Raw genomic sequence first — 22643 nt, forward strand, 5'->3', positions numbered from 1 at the left:
GGCTATAAAAATCATCACAGTCTCACTGAAAGGCAGAAATTATTCAACAAAACTATGTCTGCTTTACGTGTGAGTGTTGAATATGGTTTTGGGAAAATTGTGCAGTTATTTGCCTTTGTGGACTTCAAAAAAAATCAGAAAGTTTATTTACAACACTTAAAATTTCAATATTATGTAGCAGCGTTTTTTAGTAAATTGTTATATTTGCATGAATGGATGTCAAATCTCAGATTATTTTGCTTGTTTACCACCTAGTATCCAAGAATATTTACAATAAACAATGTTGTATCTGTAAAACAATTTATTTTTTGGCCAATAACATTAACAATTCATGCATCTGTTGCTGTTGGACATCACGTCGTTTATTTTCTTCTTCTGTAATTCTGATCTTCTCCTTCTCAACTTCTAGTTTTTCTCGTTCCAATGTTGCTTTTTGTTGCTGCAGGTCATACTCGATTTCCATTTTTCGCTCTTCAAGTTTCAATTTTTTCACTTCAATGTCATAATCCTGTTCTTGTTTTCGTTTGATAAGCTCATCCTCAGGAAGCAGCGCACTACGCTTTTTTCTTACTGTTATGGGTCCTGGTGCTGTATCTTCTACAGCATGTTAATGGAATCTATACAATTTTATTCTTGCCATACTAGTTACTTGCTTACCGGTCTGATTTAAGAGTTCATCTCGTTCCATGTCTGCAGTGTGTTTTTCCACATTTGCTGCTGTGGCCCGAGGTCTTGCTGTTTTAAGTTGGGGTGTGGAAACTACATTAGAATTGTCTGTTTCATCTTCATCTGCACTACGGGAATCAGCATTTGTGGTTCGGGTTATAGGCACATTGCTTGCATCAATATAAGCAACGACTACCTCTAACAAATTCCCTAATTCCGTATGTTCTTTTTCTGTACCAGTTCTACGAAATGTAATGATTATAAAAAAATAACAGTATTGGCTAAAGTACTTATATTGCAGCTGCTCTTGTTGATATTTGTCCACCAATTTGTTGGCTCTCTCTTTCAATGTGCGCAACAAAAATTCCACATTAAACGTCTCCTTCATGTCGGCAAGAATCAGATCCCACTGATTTTTGCATAGTTGGTATGGATTGTGTTCTACACACAATCGCATTAGATGGATATCCATTTGAAGTGAAAAAAACGTCCTCGATTTGCGGGCTTGAGAACCCTAAATTAAGGAAACCTTTATTGGTCATTTTAACTCAATGGTATGCGCACTTACCGTTTTTGCACAGCTACTGTTCTGTTGCAGAAACATGATTTCAGTGATGTAAACACAAACGTAACCTCACTTTTTCAAATACACCGACTCTCATAACCCAACCGTAAAGCTATGTTGCGTACGTCGGTTTATTCTCAAGGCTACACGTATCCGCATGATAATACGTAAAATGGGAGGAGCCTAACGTAATGCGATAAGGATAAGTCATACGGACACGGATACACAGCTCTGTCCTAAGTGTTTATTTTGTGCCAAAGTCATTAACGTTCGCATATGTTTGTAATACCAATTTTATTTCCCTTTTACGCTTTTGTGTGAGACTAAAATGGTTTATAAGTAGGTACTTCCAGTTTAGATATTCTTACTGTTGCGTGAGCGTTTTTATAACCAAAACGTTACATTTATGAGTGTAGTACACTACAGATGGGAAGCATGTACCTAACAACGATATAAAGATCATAATCTATAGCATTCCGCGCAGAAAAATGCACAAACACATTTTATATGAATTTTTTTATGAGTTCTGGACATGAAATAAAATAGGTATTACAAGCAACTTTGCAGACAGTTACAAGTAGATAAAATGCACTTTCCGATGCTCGTAACTTGATCCGTTTGTACCTACCAAGTAAGTTTAGAGTTGTTCACTTTGTAATTTATGGCACATATACATTGGGATTGCACATCAATATACAGGGTGAGTTTTTTTGATTTCAAGCATTAGGATCTCGGAAATCGTAAAACATAGAGATTCAGTTAAATGAGGAAAGAGTTGTCATTTTAAGAACTTATTCAAGATATGCTTTTGTTTTTTTAAAAATCCACAGTTTACTAGATATGAGCGAAAAACAGATTTAGTGATTTTTCATTTAACTGTTGTAGAGTCGTTAGTATTAGAAATACAGAAATATGCAAAGAACAAAAATTGTAGATTTTTTTCCGATTAATAAGATACATTTCTTAACGAGCTCGTAACGAGTTTATAATTTTGCGGTGTCTGTCCGTCTGTCCGTCCGTTAGTACGATAACTCATAAACGAATGGGCCGATTACGATGAAATTTTGCAGGTGGATTCTTTATCAAATTTGTAGATCGGAGTTCGTGAATTGGCAATGTAGCCCAAAAAATAAGGAAGGCCCGTTTGATATCTCCGTGAGTTATGATCCGAATTGCATGAAATTCAATATTCGTATAGCTTTAGCCATATAAAACGCAATTCCAACAATTGGGCCCAATCGATCAACATTCACAGTGCCCTTTTCGCATCACGACCATTTACAAACCGGATAGCAAACCTTTTTATTTATGAAGGTATTTAAATAAAATTTGATACATATGCACTTTTAATAAAAGCAAATTTAACGCCAGTTTTAAAATTTCGTTTTGCGCATGCGCAGTGCCAACTTTCTTATTTATAGAGGGATTTAAATGAAATTTGATACATAACCACTTGGAATAAATGCAAATGTAGTGCCATTTTCCAAATTTGGTTTTGTGCAGGATGTGCAGTGCCAACTTTCTTATTTATGCATGCAATTAAATGAAATTTCATACATTTACACTTTAAATAAAAGCAAAACTAACATCAGGTTTAAAATTTGGTTTGCACATGCAATAGCCATTCCCAGGAGCTCGTTTTCTATATTTGTTTAGTTTATTAATATTCATTCTTCTTTTATCATTTTCGAGTTATAACGCAAACTTACATTTTTTTAAATGGCAACCATAGTTCGCTGTGACATTTTTAAAAAGTGCATTTTTTTCAGTTTACAATGATATAAGGTTCATTGTACTTACTTTGACAAATAAACATGGTACAGAACTGTTTGCATCGAGATTATTAAGAGCAGTAAAAACAGATTTTGCCATGGGAAACATTTTTGTTCTCTTACTTACTGTCTATTATAATATTTAACTTGCAGGTATTTGTGCGACGGAGCACCGTTGTGTTGAAACCAGGGCAAATTACGTCGTGTTTTCAAATCCAACCCATCCTATATCTTGAAATTCATTTGGTAGAAAATAAAGATAACATTGGCCTGTCAAATTTTCGTCGTAAATGAAAGGTCTAAGAATTTGCGATCCAATAATTACGCGCCAAACATTAAATCCAAGTTCAAGTTCAACAATGAGCAGCAGTATTTTGTTTATTTATTGTTTTCCATGACATGATACGATCTACTTTTCATAGGTACTGAATATGATTATTAATTTGACCTCAATTTTTGAAGATGGCCTTTGAATAATTATGTTAAATGTGCCACAGTTACACTATTACCTATCTCACTAGATGGTGTTTTCCCTGTCCAACTCTATTTACTTACCTCTCAATAATACGAAAATTACTGCAGAGCGTTTATTTATTAAAGTACGTTTAGCAAACCTTATATCGTTATAAAGAGAAAAATTAATCCTTTTTAAAAATGGCTAAGCCCTGGGCTAAGCCAACTATGACTACCATTTGAAAAAATTAAAGTTTGTATTATAACTCAAAATGTGCATGATCTAAAAATAAATTAATATGTATGTTCATGCTAAGCATTACAATGTCTAAAATTTGTATTCGCGTCATTTTGTTGTATTTCTAATAATAATGATTCTACAACAGTTAAATGAAAAATCACTAAATGTGTTTTTCGCTCATATCTAGTGAACTGTGGATTTTTTTCAAAAAACAAAAGAATCTCTTAAATAAGCTCTTAAAACGACAACTATTTCCTCTGTTAACCGAATCTGTATGTCGGTTACCGAGATCCCAATGCTTAAAATGAAAAAAAAACTCATCCTGTATATAAAATCAGGTTCTTGAATTTTATTTTTCCGTGTAGGTAGACAATCCTATATTTGTTTTGAATTTTACACTTTCAAAGTATGTTTGCTACTCAAGAATATATCTATCGTTCTAACATTACACTATCTATTTTTTTCATGAGTGGGGTAAGTTGTACCCCTAAATCAACGCCGGGGTTATGATGATTTGTGCGCTAACCTGATTTTGTGTAAAATACCAACGTTTATGGCGTTCAACTTTTGGCATCGATTAAGTAATTTTTATTTGACGAATGTATAAATTAATGAAACGTGGAACATTATTAAACTCAATGAAGCTACGTGTTTATAAATTACAAGACAAACAAAGGCAAAAAGCTATAAATAACGGAGTGCTTTCATTTCAACGTTTAACAAACATAGTAAAACCGAAGGGGTGGGAAGTTGAAAACCGTTTTCCCAAAACAAGTTAGACACTTTATAGCGCCAGGAAAACATTATATCTTTTCAGTTGCGAGTGGATATATAAATGCATTTGCTGTTCAAACCATTTAATTACAAAATGGAAGCTTAAAAAAGACGTGCTGTGAAAGTAAAACTAAAACTTCAGATGTTGACACCGCTTTTCACCATTCGAAATGTAATCGAGGTAATTGGTGACGTGTACATTATTCAAGTGTCGTCCTCGGGTGGAATGCAAATTCAAACGACTCCTGTCCTTTTCATTGACTTTAATGTAAATAAGAGGCTTACACTGAGTATTCGTTTGCTTATTAAAATAGTATTTGGTTCGAAATAAAACATCGGCATTGGGAAGTTAAACACATTACTTCTCTTCATTTTCTTTTTTTGCGACATTCTCTATAGATAGATACCTAGATCTCACAAAAAATTAAACGATTAAAATTGATCTGATTGTGTAACACAGCAGATTGGCCAGTCAAACGTTATATAAAGTTACGTAATTCGACCGAAACCTGTTTGTCATAAAAAAGAAAAAGACACATGAATAAGGTGAAATCACATTTAATAATGTACTAGGGCGCATCTGCAAGTGTAGGATTTTGATACGATCTGTATTTAGGAGACGTAAGCAAGTAGTTGTAGGTACATATACGAACGAATATTGGTAAAAGAGACCAAATTCGAATTCGCTCTCTTGAAACAAAATAAAGTTGTATTGGATTAGGATTAGAAGATCGAAGGAAGCGGAGAAGTGGAAGCATATTTAATAAGCAAACAGAGCGTTGGTTTTGCATAACAGCATCCCTCTTAATTGCGTTAAAGTGTAAAAGTTATACGCACGCGTTCGTTTTTCACATCGCCGTGTGACAAATCTTGTAATAAGCACTAAGCTACCCTAATCAAGACAAATTACATAGGTCTGTGCAGTCAAAACAATTTAGTTGCGTGCGGGATTAACGATAAGTAGATTTTATAACTTATTTTTGGAAGGAGACAAGCTAAAGTTAATTTTTAAGTAATGCGGAAGAGAAATGCATCTATTCGGGAGACTTACTGCACGCTAATCTATAGTTTTCAATGCTACTCTTTTGATTGCGTTCCGTGTGGACGTCTTGGGAGATTTTTATTGGAATAATCTTCCAATCATCTGTAATTCCATTTTGCAGTTTTCCAGCCTAAATATCCTAAGTAAGTGCGGGATTCTCCAACACGTAATTTTAAGCGATTCTGAAAAGGAAATTATATTAAATTAAATTTCTTTTATTGCCAAACAGAAAATCAAACATTATAGAACACTAGCAAATTACAAATAATGGAATGTGTACCGACGTAATATAATCTTCATTGACAAAAAAACCAAAGAACAAAAAATTAATCAAAGTGGGAAAGTTATAACGCATCGTATCGTATTTCACAATCAACACCCTAAGGGTATCACTATGTACATCGCCATACCGAGAAATTTTGTTGAACGTACTGAATAAGTTAAACATCGGCTGGCCAGAGATCAAAAGATCAATATTTTTATATGAATAATTTGAATAATTAATTGTACAAATACTAATAGGCAACCTTATATGCATCAGGTGGTCGGGTTCCGTAAGCCGGTATGGAGACACCACGAATTTACCTCTGTTGCTGTCAAAGGCCAGATACGATGTCGGTCAAATAAATAAACCATCGGTGCCGATGTTGTTTATTTACGACGGTGCATCGGTACGCTGGATGTTTAGGTACACAATGGCACTTTCACGCTCTCCTATTTTAGATATAGGGTGGTGCAACACGGGGTCTGTTTTTTTTGTTAAAGTGGAATATTGATATGCCCTTTGGGTTCCTAAGTAAGGCCAGCTAGGCTTACGCTCTTAAATGATTCTTCCCATCGATTCAAACAAACCCGTGTGAAGAGCCAGTTGAACCTCTCACGGATGACAATGACGTTGTTTACTAAGAAAGTGGTTCCGAAAGCAAAAGTAAATAGTAGTTTAAATTATTCGGTCTCAAAGAATTAAAAAATGCGTCTGTCCGCTTTTCTCGCCCATTCCCTACTACTTGCCACCCGGATCAGGAAACTGACCCCCCACCCTCGCACACACTTTTCCACTCATTCTCTCTTTCTTTACTCGTTTTATTTTAATTTCTTACCAACTAACTTAAAACCGATGACTTTCTGTGCGTACCTCTTTTCGATACTGTACATAATATATTGTTGTAACGACAAGAAATATACAATGATAAATAGATAACAATCTTACTTTTAATTATTATTGAAGAATCTCAATATTGGAGAGAGGTCTATCCAAAACTGTTTGAACCAACTAATTATGAAAGCAAAATGTGTACCCCGAGTACTTGACTGGAAAACTCGCTTGTGTGATTTCCAAAATCAGAACGTATCCGAAGGCAAGTTAGTAATTGTCAATAAAACAAAACCCGATCAAAAATTGAAGTACGAGATTAGATACACAATTACAGGTACCTACTTTAGCAGTTAAATTAATCACAATCAAATGTCCTTGAAGAGGTGACCAATTAATGAATTACGAACATAAGGATGTTTAAATAGTTTCAAAGATTATCGTTGGAATGTTCCTTAAAGAAGAATTATTTCAAATAATTACTAATCATTGTTCACATGCCCGACCCTAATTCCTTGTCGCCATTCCTAGCTCTGACCTTAACCTTGTGGCAGCCAACTCACGTATCAACAAATCCAAATTATATCCTCCAGACCGGAGACAAGTGCCCAAGCTCACTTCTAAACTATGGGACAGAATGGTCAACCGCCAAGGCAGGTTATTAATAATACACCCTACTTCAAAGTGTCGAATAGAATGCGAAAACGAAATTTATGGAATACTTCGCCTCAAACGAAATGAAAGATAATTTAAATGCTACAGTGGTTCTTAAACAAATAATACAGGGACCGTCAACGAATCAATAGGTTTTACGTAGTCATATGGTATTGCTTTTATTTTTAATTGATGAGTACCGGGCGATCCAAAATAACTGCAGACAGTTTAAATTTGGGGGATGTGGGACTGTTTTTTTTTATCACTCGCACGTTAGTAAGCAAGGGGTTTTTGACGGAAATACACGTTTTGAAGCATCAGGAATCTGAATCAAATAAAATCTCGATGATGTCGATCGGTTATACTCTCTTTTCTGACTCAACGACTGAATCGATTTAAACCAAATTTGGTACACATATTCTCAGACATAAAAGGAACAGCTGAAGCTGGGAAGAATCACGCATGCGGAAGTGTGTTAAAGTCTAATTTTCGGCAAAACGACTGAACCAATTGGAACCAAATTTAGGACACATACTCTAGACATAGAAGGGCAGAATCGCACGTGCGCAGGTCGGCGGGTGGTATCGGTGCTAGACTCGGCAAATTTGTACTTAGTGCATTGGAAATGGTAACCGTATAACGGCATATATAATACGCAAATACCACTTACTCACGCGGATCACTTGATCCACTCGCTCGCAAGCTCAGTTGTGTCGCAAACGTCACTCTTCTGAATAATAAGCGGCGTAACTTGCAAAGGAGATGTGCGAAAATTTTAAATTGGAACTAAGAAAACAATTGAGCACTATTAAGTACATTATCGACAGTATCCGCCACTTTTCCTAACCTACCAATCACGGCAGAGTATTGCACAATCGTCTTTTGGCCTTGAACGAAACTTGTAACTTTGTACTCGTATACGAAAACATAAATTTCCAATGTTAAAAATCCTGCATGTTCCAACACTGTAAATATACCATTTAGTTTATCTTTAAAATGCGAGGTTTTCGAATAAATTCAAAAAAGTATGTCTTTCAACACCAAAATGTTGACTTAAGTATTGCTTCCCTTTTATAAAAGGTCATTGTCTTATAATACATCAAAATAAGGTTTTGACGTATGTGCATTGTGCACACAGTGCAACAATGATTTTAAATTTTTTGTCAATAGAATTCCATCCTCAAACTAACCCAAGCAACATACCTAATAATATAATATAATTCTTATAAGATAGAAAATGCAATACCAAGCCCGTTGTGGAGTTAATAGTCTCGGTCAAAAAAAGAAAGTATGATTTCATAAAGAAGCTTTCCAGTCGCTAAAACTTACGTATATCTGTGCTAAAACTATCCAACTGAGATAAAATTTTAATGTTTTGTTCCATAGATCTGTGTATAGTCCCAATTAAAAGAAAACCGCACTAAAAAGTTTCTCAGGAAGTCTGTAAATCCGTAAACAAATCGCGCACAACGGACGCATCCCCTATAAAAAAAATTCAGCTTGCGGATTCGGTGTATTATTCTCGTACTTTCGCAGTCCGACGAACGTAAATATAAGCAAGTTTATGAGAAACTACTGTTTCCCTTAGTAAACTTCTACAATACAAGCGTAACAAGATGTCAGAACTATGGAATCTTATATAAAGTCAGCTTGGTGACGCTACTATTAATGTTAAACATCGTGCAAATGCACTGAGGAGTGTAACCGAAATGCAATTCCCTATATTGACACTCCACAGTTGTCGCACATTCACTACCTCTTCCTTTTATGTTGAACATCCTGCTCGATAATCTCGTACACGAAGCGTTTAGAGACCTCAAAACCCAGTTAATCAGATAGTAAGGGGGTGCTATTACCCGAGATCAGAGTATAAAAAGCTCTGCTTCCGACATACTCCCTAAGGGTGTACATTATGTGATGAGTAGGTTTAGATCTCACCACATGTCTTTTAAGAGCGTGATAAAGTGAAATTTCAAACCTTGTGTTGGCGTATGAGTACGTTTTCGGGTAGTTGCGAGGAATTCGTATCCCTTTTGTTAACAAGAAAATATTGCAAAAGTGTGTACCTTGTTATTCTTATTTTTCTAATATTCTAGCAAAAGCCCGTATTACGTGGCATTACCAAAGTGTATCTTACTGTTCTCTAAAAGTATTCCCACATTATGTTTGAAGTAAATTCAGTTGTAAGTAAAAGGCATACACATTATCGTATTTAATGCGTAGGTACCATCTGGATACATTAAACTGCCAGGCTACTGTACCCTGTTGTAACTCCTTCATAACTATACGCATGGATTTTTCTCCAGGCCAAAATCCGATCAAATCTCTTTAAAAATATGCTATCATGATACAAGAAGCATACATCAAAGTCATACGGTTATGGCACAATTGTGCCTTTCCTGCTTAACGGAACTGTGACACTGCAATTTATCATAAAGCTTTTAAAAGGCCTGGCCGTACATACAATTCAATTTAAATATAAAGCAGCTGCGCAATTACTCAAAGAAATGTAATTGCAAGAAATCTGATAAGAAGTTTTATCATTTTATCAGATGAATACCACCTGAACCCGCAGCGGTTACGTATTAATTAAATTTCATATTTACATTCATTCAATTTTGTTCGTTTGCTAAACTAATTAAACGGATAATATTTGTTAGTAATTATACGATTAGAATCACGTTGAACAGTCAGTAGTGAAAAACACATGAGAATTGGATTTGCAGGACAATATGATGTAACCCTACAGCACAGCCACAAAACATTGTATCGAAATGTAAAGTTTGCTTATGAGTAATTTCGCAAATGTTCCAATAAAGGCCCTTCGTGTTTGCGATTGCAAATGCGCTGCCATACCTTGTTCCCCGAGTTGAAGACAACGCATACTGAAATCAATGTAGGTATTTCAAACGTTTTCCTCTTGTCCCAGTGACAACTGCTGTCAGAGATTTGCCATTTTCCACTTTACGGTACGTCAAGCACAAGTTTTGATATCTCTTTTTTGTTATTAACTGTTTTGACTTTCGACAAAAGAAACGTTTGAAAGTTATTTTATTTCATACTGTCCGCTATACCGTATAATTACATCATTCATTTGAGTCCAGAAAGTGGTCTATTACATCACAAGGCCGGAAAGTGTTGCGTAGCAACCGATCATTTTCTGACAAGAAGGAACGTCAAATTTATTTAAGACTATTTACAGTATCATTCGAATTAAAGCTTAAGAATTATTAGTAATATTAACAGTAATTGTACAATTAGAATTTTCACAAATTTTAATAGTGGCCACATCCCCATCGCTGGAAACTGTGGTGGTGGAAACGCGCGAGAAATCTTGCTACAGTATTGCTGCCTTGAGGGAGCGCTCGTGAAGAGCTTCGTTTGGTGAATGTAAGCATTGTTTCGTTGCTGGGAGCAGAGAAGCAAAAAAAGAGGTAGAGAAAGTTTACTTCGCTTTTCTGCTTCTTTTGATTACTTTATCTGTGTTGACTAGTAGTTTATATATGTACAATCAATTTCAGCCTACTAAGAAAAAATTCAAATATTTCGCAATACTTGCAACCATCGGAGACATTGGAAATAATAACCGTATAACCTATAAAGTCATAAATAACCCTTCACACGGAATAATCTTGCTCCACTCGCTCGCAAGCTCGCTCGTGTCGCAAACGTAAGCTTTCTGAATAATAAGCGGCGTAACTTGCTTGTAATACTATCACGAGCGATGTGCGACAATTTTCAATTCGAATTAACAAAACCCCTGCGCACTGTTAAGTAAGTACCGTATCGACAGTATCCGCGACTTTTCCTGAATCTACCGATTGCAGTCGAGTACGGTACAATCAACACTAGACGCGACACCACTGTCTTCTTTTCTACTCGGCAAACCTGGTAAATTCATACCCATACAAAACATAAGCATTTCCAATGCTAAAAATGTCGTGTTTACCACGGACGAGTGAGATCCGCTGACACATCGGAATTTCCGTACTCGGCGCCTACTTCCAAATTGTCACTTTGTCAGCGAAAACTCACTTCTCGTCCTTGGTAAACAGTATACTATTGTTACATCTGTTCAGTTATTCATCACTAGCAACATACCCACTTATTTGAATTGCCTTTTAGTAAATTTCATGCAAATCTTCTTAACTGAGGCATACTTAATTAGAATGAAAAAGCTTCGCTCCGTAATAATACTTTGGGTATTATAGTTTAATTCTTTGAACGCGTGTTAGAATTACGCTTGCAGCTTACAGGAGCTGGATCTTGCAAGTATTGATCCTCTGTTTAACTCGAACATAAAATGAGATACATAATTTATAGTCTTCCCTTGATAGTTGAAGTTTTCGACTGGTGATAACAGAAAGTTACTTTCTAACGAATTATCTCACTTTCTCCATCACACACCTAAACTCGTTTAAATGTTCCGATTAAATTCTAAGTCTCAAAAAGACCTTAAAGTAAAGGATTTATGTCGTAGTTTAAAATATAACAGTATACAGTATACAATGACAAAGTGATAATAAAAAGAAATATAAAAATATATGGTTTTTGATATTATTAATATTTTTCACCGTTTCCTCATATACGTGTATATGGGCTTTGCATTCGGGCACCAACATAGGCTGCAAAAAAAATTTCTAAACACAAAAGCATTTAAAACTAGTTGTCAGGTAAACTCATGACTTGACTTTCCGACTACTTTTAATAGTCATTGCAATTATCCTTGGCCATAGTATAACATTTAGAAAATGCCCTCTAGCGCCTCTATTTGGAACCCGACGCAAAAACTGTGGAAGCGTTTTTGTAGACCTCATCAAGACACATCTTTTTTGTAATTGACATTTTTCACTCTGATGCTTACTTTTAGAGAAAAATGAAATTTAGAAAAATAAAATAAATAGTTTCAAAACGTCTCAAAATCAAAGTAACTCACAAAAAAATTGTAATGAACTTTTTTGTAGAGTTTTTTAAGCCATTTTGGCCAGTGTATGCGAAAAAAATTTGTTCAAGCCGTTATGACTCTTAAAATTCTGACACCCTCAACAACATTGAAGATGGTTACGGATCAAAACCAAAATAGGACGTTTTCGATTCCTCATACTACCATATATGCACCCCAAATATAAGTTATAAGATTCAGAAAGTCTGATGTAATGCAATACCAGCATATGATTGATTAATGAATTATGAACCATAGAAATAAATAAAATAGAAACTAAAAAACAGAATTGTTATAAAAAACGAATAGTCATTTTTTATAATTATTTCAAGTCCATTTTTAATTTATGTAATTTTAAGCTTATTAAGTAAGTATTGAAAAATTTCGCGGTACCCACTTTGAGTACCACTGCTCTACAGTATACCAACCACAATACACCACTGTTTGTAAGGTTTTCTACATACTTATTCTGCTCTATCTTTTGCAGATACTATTTAAACATACACAATTCAGATGTAATACAGCGATATAAGAAACCGACTATAATACATTTGAGTTTTTTCTTCTTTGCATTTCCCTGTCCAACAACAACACTATTTGTCTTATTGTTGCGCCGTGTGATCTCTCTTGGTCCACTTTTAGATGTCTTATGGAAGGGGTGTTTCTTTAAATACTGGAATCAAGATAGAATCGAGGCTGCTTGTTTTCGGGACGGTAGAGAGCGCGTAAATTTGTTTTGATTTAAATTACGGGCAAGTCATTTGTTTGGTTGAAGACGCAGTTCGTCGGTTTCGAAATGATTTGCAGAAGAAGTCTTAAAGCAATCTTAATAAAATATTTAAGTTATCGTCAAGTGAAGAGTAAAAGTTTGTGGAAAGTTTTTAAAACGCTTTGTCTGCTTAGTGGAACGTTTGATAAAAGCTTCTCTTTCATTAAAAGTTTCTACCGTCCGAGCACCAACAAAAATTTGTCACTTATCACGATACAGTCTAATAAAGCAAAGGGAAGTTCAGAAGCTGTCAGCGTTTGTGTCTTTGATCAGTTGATAAGTGAAGATTTGGATTGTTAGAAAAAAAATGTAAATTAAAATGGGTTTATATTTTTAGTTATAGGCCGCCTAAGTGCGGGGTATTATGTCCAAAGACGTTTTGTAAGCTTTTCTTTCGTTTAGGGATTTCGTTCTAAGTGTTTTATGTGGAATAGAGTTTTCATGTCAGATTTTTCTATTCGTGCCCAAGATTTATTTCAGGTGTGAGCCAAAATTTGTGTAATAAATCCTTTTGAATTTTCGGAAGTTGATCGCACCCACCGAGTCTCTCAAATTAAGAAGTTTTAAACCAGTATTGGAGAGATCATAACATTTTACGTTTCAATTTTGATTTGGTTTGGGCTAGCTGGATAAGTATTTTAAAACTGGCGGTCACGAATAGAGGGCATTGCAGTCGTGGATATGTGAATCTCAGGGTACTTATTCAATGGTAATGGCTTATGATGAGATAATTACAATCACAAAACCTCAAAAACGCTCATGGTGGACAAAACATGGCGTACAAAAGACATGAAGCTTTCAGTAATTATACCCCAGAAATTGTATTTCTTGAAGGTTTGGACTCTTCTTGCACGACAACAATGTGGGTCAATCGTAACACTACAAAGTGTGTGTATATATGTCATCTGTATCGGACCCAGATCTCTCAGATAGCGAATTCTTATTGTTATATTGTTATCTACTAGGTAATTTGCACCTACCTCTTGTCGCGTGCATCCACGTGATTTCCGTCGTCGTGACTGTCTTTCTGGTTCCGGTGTACAAGACCCGTGCAACGTTGTCACGTTTACCTTATAGTACACTTATCACTTCGATATCGACGTTAAGACTATGACTAAACACAATTTAATTTGCTTGTATAGTAAACAGTGAAACCTCGAAAAATCTCAATAAAAGTCACATCCGCTTTCATTCCTTATCGCTGGTGGGTGACTCGTGGACCTAGATGATCTTCTAGAGGGATGGCTATTCTATTTTTGGATAGACCGTCCCTACAGTTACTAGGTTTTAAGATGATGAGTTTTGATAATGACGGCATTGAATAAGAAAGTCGATTTGGCAACACAAAAATCAATTAAAGCATTCCTCGCACTCACGCGAAGGACTAAAGCGAATTATTCACCGGCGCTTAAAACAAATAAATAATAAAACGTTCATTGAAATAAGCTAGTTATTTTCATGGAAGAGCACGGTGCGAATCATATTTCACCAATTATCTCAAACGGCGACATATTTTATTTCCGAATTGTGGAAAACGTATTGTTCTACAGTTATAAAGCATCCCTAAAATTCCGCACGTGAATGGTTTCATCGCATTAATATGTGTCCACAAAGGGGTTGCAGTTCTCTTCCTGCGAAAACCACTACCATCCTATTCCCTCTAATTTAAAATTAATTGTTAACTTAAACGCATACAGGATTATCTTTATGCTCTAAACGATGATAAACGTAATGATAAAATCCCAAATTTGCAGGGTAACTTAATTATAAAAGGCCATAAGCGAATGCCTAAAATGTAAAAAGGAGATTACAATCAAATTTTAGGTGTGGAATTAAGTTTTGCGAATCAAATCCCGAAATTTATCGCCGCCACCGTTTCAAACGTACCTAAAAACACTATAAAAAGTTAAAATGGTTCAGTTTTCTGACAATGAGTGAAAATTGGATTCTTAACGTTAGGTTTGTGCTGGGATTTCTCGGCTGTAAAACGTTTCAACATTCCACCTTCCGAAGCCTAAACCTAAATGTTATAAGGGCACATAGGGTTCTCCTGTTTCGTAAAAGTAAAGCGGATTAGTTGGACAAAACGTATGGCTAAAGTTTCTCAATTAGCGAACGCAGTGCGATAAAAGTTTTAATTTAGCGATTTCCTTCTGCAGTTTTGACGGTGAAAAAATTGTACGGCTCGAAATTTTGTTTTCAGCTCCTTAATCCGGCCGTTGGGTTCAAACTTAATATAATTAATGATTATGAATTTCGGATAGAGAATCCATTAGGCACTCTTTTAGTCCTGTAATTAATGTGTGTTATGGCGAAACTTTAACACGCGTTTCGTTCCATTAAACTTAATGATTCCGTTGCTTTATCAAAGGATTTTGGAAGTCGTACAAAATATTACATGGGCATCCTGCACTGCTGGCCATACGATACATTCTCATACGAGATATTAGTCGGCTATGGTTACATTTAATGGAAACCATTATTTCAATACATGTGTCAACTGGAATGCCTATCATTAAACGGAACACACTGTTGTAATAGAATGCGGGTTCCCAAACACATTGTTGCAAGACAGATTGATATTGTTAAATAGCGTGGTATTGCACACAGGTTCGCTTACTGGAACGGTAGCTCGCCTTTTTGAAATGACGAAGTGCACGCATTTTCCTTGTTGGAATTAGACATCCTACACAAAGTGCCACATTGAGAGGAAAATAAAGTGGCACCATGTAAATAAAAACTCATTCCAAAAACGACTTGCTTGTTAAGCACATCTACAGAGTGGCCCGGCTTTTATTTGTATTGTGCTTAGATTTTCAAATTGCAGCTATTGCGTATAGTATCTAGATCTAGATGAACTAAAATTCAAGTATATAACTGAAAAAGTAAAATTCAAGTAGCTGAATTGAAAAAATAAAGGTACCGATTTACAAATCAAGAGCTTGGTGTGAAATAATTGAAGAAAAACGCAAGAAAAGTCAAGAACACATATCATATTTCATAAAAAGAGTGAGTAATGTCTACTTTCATTTCTTATTGGCGCTGTCTAAAGCTTTATTGACTTGATGGCTTCACTTTTATTTTAGTTAAAAAATAAACTGTTTATATATCGAGTTAAATGCTGTGTGTAATTATTCAGGCCAAAAAAAGCCATACACAAAAAAATAACTGCAATGTCCCACATTGGGCGAGCAAAATGAATGCTGTAACCCTAGAACTTCGGGCCAATTACAACACTTTTTGAACCTAGCTCTTTAATGAAAATTTTTCTTGGTACAGATCCGTACCCAAAAAAAAAAAATATAGTACCAACACAGCTCTTATAAAGGTTATAAATGACATATATCACAGTTATGATAAATCCCTGTGTACCATCTTGATATTGCTAGATCAGAGTAAGGCCTTCGACTTAGTAAATCACGAGCTGCTCATCGCCAAACTGAAGCACCTAGGTTTTGATGACAATAGTGTAAGCTGATTCATAGCATATCTTAATTGCCGATCTCAAAGAGTCAGAATCTCTCATAGGTCGTCAAGCTTCGCGAGAATCAAGAGAGGTGTTCCTCAAGGGAGTGTTTTGGGCCCCTTACTTTTTTCGGCATTCACCTTCGACTTACCTACAAGTCTTCATCAACTTCGATACCATCTGTATGCGGACGACTTACAACTTTACATAGAGTGTAGTACATCAAATATTGAAGAAACCATCGATGTTGTAAACTCTGATCTTCTTTGTGTACAGACGTGGTGCCAAAACAATGGTTTCCGATTGAACCCTGCCAAATCCACTGCTATTTGTGTGGGTCCTCGACTTCACTCGGAGTTGGTGTCTAGTTTTCAGTTACGTCTAATGAGCGAAAGCATACCATGGTCTACCACGGTTAAAAACTTAGGCATTAAAGTAGATAGTAGGTTAAGTTTTACTGATCATGTTAATCACATAATTAGAATCGCATATTTAAAACTTAAGTCAATCTATCACCTTAAATCTCTGCTAAATGAGTCCAGCAAGCGTAAGCTAGTCAAATCTCTTATTTTACCCCATTTTGATTATTGTTGTATGGTGTATTATTTTTTTCTCACAAAACGTGACCAAGCAAGGCTGCAAAAAACTCAAAATGCGTGCATGAGATACATTTGCAATATTCCCCTTAGAGAGCACGTCACGCCGTATTATCACAGACTTAATGAGTTAAAAATCAAGGATCGTGTCAAATATCTATATATGATAATGCTTTATAAAATTTTACAATTTAGAATACCGTCATATTTATATCACCTGTTGATAAGAAGATCGGCTGCTCATTGTGTAAATTTAAGAACTAATTCTTTTACAATACCTAGACATAAAACTGCAAAATTCCAGGGTTGCTTCACATATGTTGCACCATCGTTGTTAAATTTAAGGTTAGATGCATTGCACATGAACTATCCTCAGTTTGTTAGATCTACTAAGAGCTTTTTCTTAGAGAATTGTAATTAATTTAGCAAGACGACTGTTTTTTTTTTTTTATCATTTTGTGTCTTACAGGATGAATTGAAAAACGGCTTTAGGCCGAATTCATTACCTTTTGAGCTGTACAACATTATTATTTTATTGTTTTGTTTCGTTTAGATGTATGCTCAATAAACATTATTATTATTATTATTATGGTCGGTGTTTCTTGTGAGAACTCAGGTCTAGCCTGGTTAACTAATCGCACGGATTAAAATCAAGTAACGATCAGTGTCTGTGTCTGTGTCTGGTGAAGTTATGTAGGGTCCTAAAAAAAAAAAAATTACACACGTACATTAAAAATCTAGGGATAGTATGTAATTCATACTTACCAACATACATATTGATGGGTACAATAAGCCAACGCTATCAGGAAAGAGGAAAACAAAACAAAACAAAAATCATTATAATAATTCCTGTAATTTTATTAAATGGAGTTTATTGTGTAAGTGTTTCTTTGGCTTTGCGTTTGGGTTGAATACGAGTGGGTTGTGATAACGTGGTGTTCTTCGGTGAGGATGGAGTTTTGTGTTTTTTTACTGTGCTAGGACGTGTAACTTTATTGGGTGGACCTGTCTTTGTGGTACATGTTGCCTTACTTGTATTTATGGTGTTTCTTTGTCCTTGAGGTTGTATTTGTGTTATTGCTTGGGTTATTGGTGGAGGTATTACTGTATTTTGTGAGCTAGTAGTGCTGTTTAGGTTTTTGCGTTTGGGTTGAGTACGAGTGGGTTGAGTACGAGTGGGTTGTGATAACGTGGTGTGTTTCTGTGAAGAAGGAGTTATGTGTTTTTTAACTGTGCTAGGGCGTGTAACTTTATTGGGTGGACCTGTCTTTGTAGTGCATGTTGCGTTACTTGTATTTATTGCGTTTGTTTGTTCAGGAAGTTGTGTTTGTGTGGTTGGTTGAGTTAAGGGTGGAGATATTACAGTATGTTTTGTGTCATGTTGTGAGTCTAAAGTGCTGTTTAGGCTTTTGCGTTTGGGTTGAATACTAATGGGTCGTGATAATTTGGTTTGCTTCAGAGGTGAATCTCTGATTGTAGTATATGTTGTATCATTTGTTGTACTTGTTTGCTCGGTAAGTTGTATTTGTGTGTTTGTTTGGGTTAGAGGTGGAGATATTACAGTATGTTGTGTACCGTGTTGTGAGCGAGTATACTGTTGTTTACATGTATACGTTGTGGATCATTTGTGTATGTAGTATCTTGTGTTATGTTTAGAAATTTACGAACAATATGGCATGTGTTGATAATGACTGCTTTTTGTAAATATTTGTATGTGTTTTTGTCTAAACCTAATAGTTGTAAATTATTATTATTATTATTATCCCTCTCTTGTTTTTGGGCCCTCAACAGGCATGCGCCCAATTACAGAGTGACCCGCATAATGCTATTTAGAGGTGCCTCTGCAGAAGGTCTTAAGTTGGTCTATACTACTCCGATATTTACCTTACGAATTAGGAAAACTGCAGGAAAACCTAATTCGGAGTAGCCGGTAGAATGCTCGGAGCTGGTCTAAGGTAATTTCCATCTCCGCCACAGATGAAAAATTCACCTCAACCCAGGTTCGAACACCCGACCTTCGGATTCATAACCCAATGCTATACCACTGAGCCATGAATTGTGGTGTATTGTCTTTGGTATAACTCCAGTAGCACTAAGAATAATGGGAACTATAACAGTAGTAGATTTCATTCTCCATTGCGTCTTAAGCTCGATAGCTATATCGGTGTATTTGCGGTGTTTTTCTGCATGTGTTTTAGTTAAGTTGTTAGTGTTGGGTATGGCAATGTCTATAATACAAATGGATTTTTGTGTTTTATCTATAAGTGTAATATCTGGTCTATTATTGTGGATAGTTTTGTCTGTGAGTAGTGTCCTGTCCCAATATAATTTGTGTGTGTTGTTTTTAAGTATGATCTGTGGCGTGTATTTGTAATATGGTGTCTTATCTGTTATGAGATTGTGTTTAAGAGCTAATTTTTGATGTATGATTTTAGCTACCTGATCGTGTCGATGTTTGTATTCAGTTTGTGCAAGTCGTGTGCATGCCGATATTATATGTTGGATTGTTTCTGATGTTTGTGAACAGAGTCGACAAGAATCATTTGTCACTGTTTTGTCTTTGTGTATGTGTTTTTTATAGTTACGTGTGTTAATGACCTGGTCTTGTATTGCTTACATGAAACCCTCAGTCTCCGGGAAGATATCACATTCAGACAACCACAACCCTGGCTAACCTCTTGTGGAAATCGTCCATGTAATGGCTTTTAGTTCCATATTTGTATGTTATTTGTGATGTATGTAAGTTTGGATGTGGGTGGGAGTATATTAGTTTCGTGTAGATTAAGTGGTGTGTAAGATTTATCTGCATATGTTACTGTTTTGTGTAAAACTGAAGTATCTGATTTGTTATAAAAGTATTGTCGTAAATTGTGTATTATTTGTGTTTGGTGCAATAGTTTTATGTCTGTAAGTCCTCTACCTCCTTCCGAACGAGGAAGGTAAAGTCGTATAGTAGAGGAGTGAGGGTGATGTATATGGTGTTTTGTTAATAGTGTACGTGTGTTTCTCTGTATTTGTTCTAAATCTGTATTTGTCCAACGTATAATCCCAAAAGAGTATGTAAGCACTGGTGTGGCATAAGTGTTAATAGCTTTGATTGTATTTCTACCGTGTAATTTTGTTTTAAGTATACTGCGTACTCTTTGTAGGTATTGTGTAATAAGTGTTTGTTTTATACTCGTATGTTTAATGTGTGTGTTTTGCTGAAAACCAAGATACTTATAAGTTTCATTCTCGTCCATGGAATTTATTAAATTACCCTGTTCTAGCTCATAATCTAAAAGTTGTCTTTTACCAGCTGTGATGTGTTGTGTTTTACATTTATCGATTCCAAAGTCCATTTGTATGTCACGTGAGAATGTTTCGGTAATGTGTAGAAGGTGATTAAGTTTTATGCTTGTGGAAGAGTATAATTTAAGGTCGTCCATGTAAAACAGGTGTGTAATGTTGTGATGTATTTCGTGGTTGTGTTTAATATTGTACCCAAAGTTAGTAGTGTTTAACAAATATGAAAGTGGATTAAGAGCAAGACAAAACCAGAGCGGACTTAAAGAATCGCCTTGAAAAATTCCTCTTTTAATTTGTATTGGGTCGGTAATAAGTTTTGTGTCGTTTAGTGTAAGTGTTAACGTAGTGTTCCAACATGACATTATGTAATTGAGGAATTGTGTAATATTGTTGCTGACCTTGTATATTGAGAGTACTTGTTGTAACCAAGAGTGTGGTACTGAATCGAATGCTTTTTTGTAATCAATGTATGCAGTGTGTATGTTTCGTTTGTTATGTCTGGATTGTTCAAGTATAACAGAGTCTATAATGAGTTGCTCTTTACATCCTCTGGAATACTTGGTACACCCTTTTTGTTCTTCGTATAGAATGTTGTTATCAGTACAGTGTTGGTATATTTTGTTTGTAATGCATGATGTAAGGATTTTGTATATTATAGGAAGGCATGTAATTGGTCTATATTTAGATGGGTCTTGTGTATTGTTGTCTTTTGGGAGCATGTAAGTGATACCTTGTGTAAAGAATGCAGGAGTGCGATCTGGTGAATTAAGAAGTTCAGTAAATTGTTGCGCAAGGTAAGAGTGAGTGTAGGTAAAATATTTCCATCAAAAGTTGTGAATGTTATCAATGCCTGGACTTTTCCAGTTATGTAAGTGATTAATAGTTTGAATGATGTCTGTTGTAGTGATGTTTGTGTTATTCATAGGGGTGATGTATTCAGTGCGTGTGGTTTCTGTGGTAATCCACGGGGCGTGTGGATTGTGTTTAATGTCTTTGGTCCATAAGTCAGACCAGTATTGCTGGAGTGAGTGTAGAGATGAGATGGTGGAATGAGTTTTTCATTAGTGCTGTTTTGTGTTAGTGATCTGTAAAATAGTTTTTCGTTATGTTTAAATTGTGTGTTATGGCGCTTTCTGTCTGCAGTTTCCCTATAGCGTTTTAAACGGTTTGTGTATATTGATAGTTTTTTGTGTGAGTGTATCTCTATGTTCGTTATAGTTTGTATTTTGTTCTCGTGTGGTGTAATTGTTTAGTTTTGTAGTTATGTGTTGTACTTGTCGTGTTAGTTTTGAAGAACGAGTTCCTTGTATGTATTGTGTAATCCGACCTAAGTCACGTCTGATGTCATCGATGCGAGTTATCAGGCGTTTTTCCCAGGCCGGGGGTGAGCGTTTTTTTTGTTGTGTGCTGTTGTTTGTTTATTGTTATTCTTGCACCGTTACATCTAGAAACTGCAACCGCACCGCAATACACAACAAAGTGTAGTTGATGTAAGCTTGTGTTATCGTTAATGTAATTTGGTAAGCTGTGGTCATTTAATGTTTGTGAAAGTGTGCGTAATTTTGTAGTGTGACTTTGTTTAGGTATTCGTGGTCTTTGTGTTGGGTCAGTGTTTGAGAATTCTAATAATGCATTGTCGAATTCTTTTTGAAGGGATGTGAGTGTTTGGTTCGTGTGATTATTTGTATCTATCGATGGCTGCAGTGTCGCAAATGTCTGTATTTCAGAGTTGTTTAGAACGGATGTATTATCTTGTACGGTGAGTGTGTTGTTTGTGTTGAGTAGTGCTTCAATTTCGTGCCTGATTTGTTCCTGTGTGTCTAATGTAAGGAGTGTATTTTTAATAATAACTCTACGTTGGTCTGCAATGCGTTGTTCTGTTAAGTGTGCTAAATGTGGGTATTGTGTAATGAACGCGTGATATAGTTTACCTCTGTATGCTGTCCTGTCCGTTTCCATCTTCGTGATCTCCAGATACGTACCGAAAATGAAGCGATTCATCCCTTCGTCCCATTTCATACGTCTTTTGGAGGTTTCCTTTGCGCTGGTCCCATCCACAAGCGGTTGAGAAGCAGGCACAAAGGTCTCTTCATGGCGGTCCTCTTCAGGTGGTCGTTGTCCTCTTCGTAGTCTTCTTTCGGCTGTAGAGGTTTCGGGTATCCCGACGAGCGGCCGCCTGTTCACCAACTCGTCACTATCGGCTCGCATGCTGCAACGCCCAGCGATAGCTCCAGACGTGCCCTGACGCTCCTCAGGTAGCGGCATTTTTCCGAGGCTTTGTTTTATTATTATGGTCGGTGTTTCTTGTGAGAACTCAGGTCT

General features: G+C 35.9%; 2 protein-coding genes across 3 annotated transcripts in view; one reads left to right on the top strand and one right to left on the bottom strand.

Annotated features, from left to right (window-relative positions):
- Positions 1–22643, top strand: part of LOC116175350 (5-hydroxytryptamine receptor 1D-like) — a 174914-nt gene that overhangs the window by 16304 nt on the left and 135967 nt on the right. The window lies entirely within an intron of this gene.
- On the bottom strand, positions 251–1467 carry LOC116175351. 2 transcript variants are annotated; one of them, XM_031493423.1, is made up of 4 exons: positions 1235–1467; positions 957–1180; positions 658–908; positions 251–597 (listed from the first exon to the last, which is right to left on the bottom strand). In XM_031493423.1, exons 1-4 carry the CDS (start codon positions 1268–1270, stop codon positions 302–304), a joined length of 807 nt encoding a protein of 268 aa, XP_031349283.1. In that variant the 5' UTR covers positions 1271–1467; the 3' UTR covers positions 251–301. The 2 variants fall into 2 exon arrangements, with proteins under 2 accessions (XP_031349283.1, XP_031349282.1); XM_031493422.1 differs by having other exon boundaries at positions 658–1180.

This window comes from Photinus pyralis, unplaced genomic scaffold (assembly GCF_008802855.1).
Source record: "Photinus pyralis isolate 1611_PpyrPB1 unplaced genomic scaffold, Ppyr1.3 Ppyr1.4_LG7, whole genome shotgun sequence".
NCBI classification, from domain to species: domain Eukaryota; kingdom Metazoa; phylum Arthropoda; class Insecta; order Coleoptera; family Lampyridae; genus Photinus; species Photinus pyralis.

What these genes read in the sequence shown, in the direction of transcription:
- LOC116175351 (XM_031493422.1), bottom strand. Translation starts at nt 1,270, where the DNA reads ATGTTTCTGCAACAGAACAGTAGCTGTGCAAAAACG. An exon ending in ACAGTAGCTGTGCAAAAACG is followed by an intron (nt 1,181 to 1,234) that starts GTAAGTGCGCAT and finishes TCCTTAATTTAG; the next exon opens with GGTTCTCAAGCCCGCAAATC. An exon ending in TGAACTCTTAAATCAGACCG is followed by an intron (nt 598 to 657) that starts GTAAGCAAGTAA and finishes AACATGCTGTAG; the next exon opens with AAGATACAGCACCAGGACCC.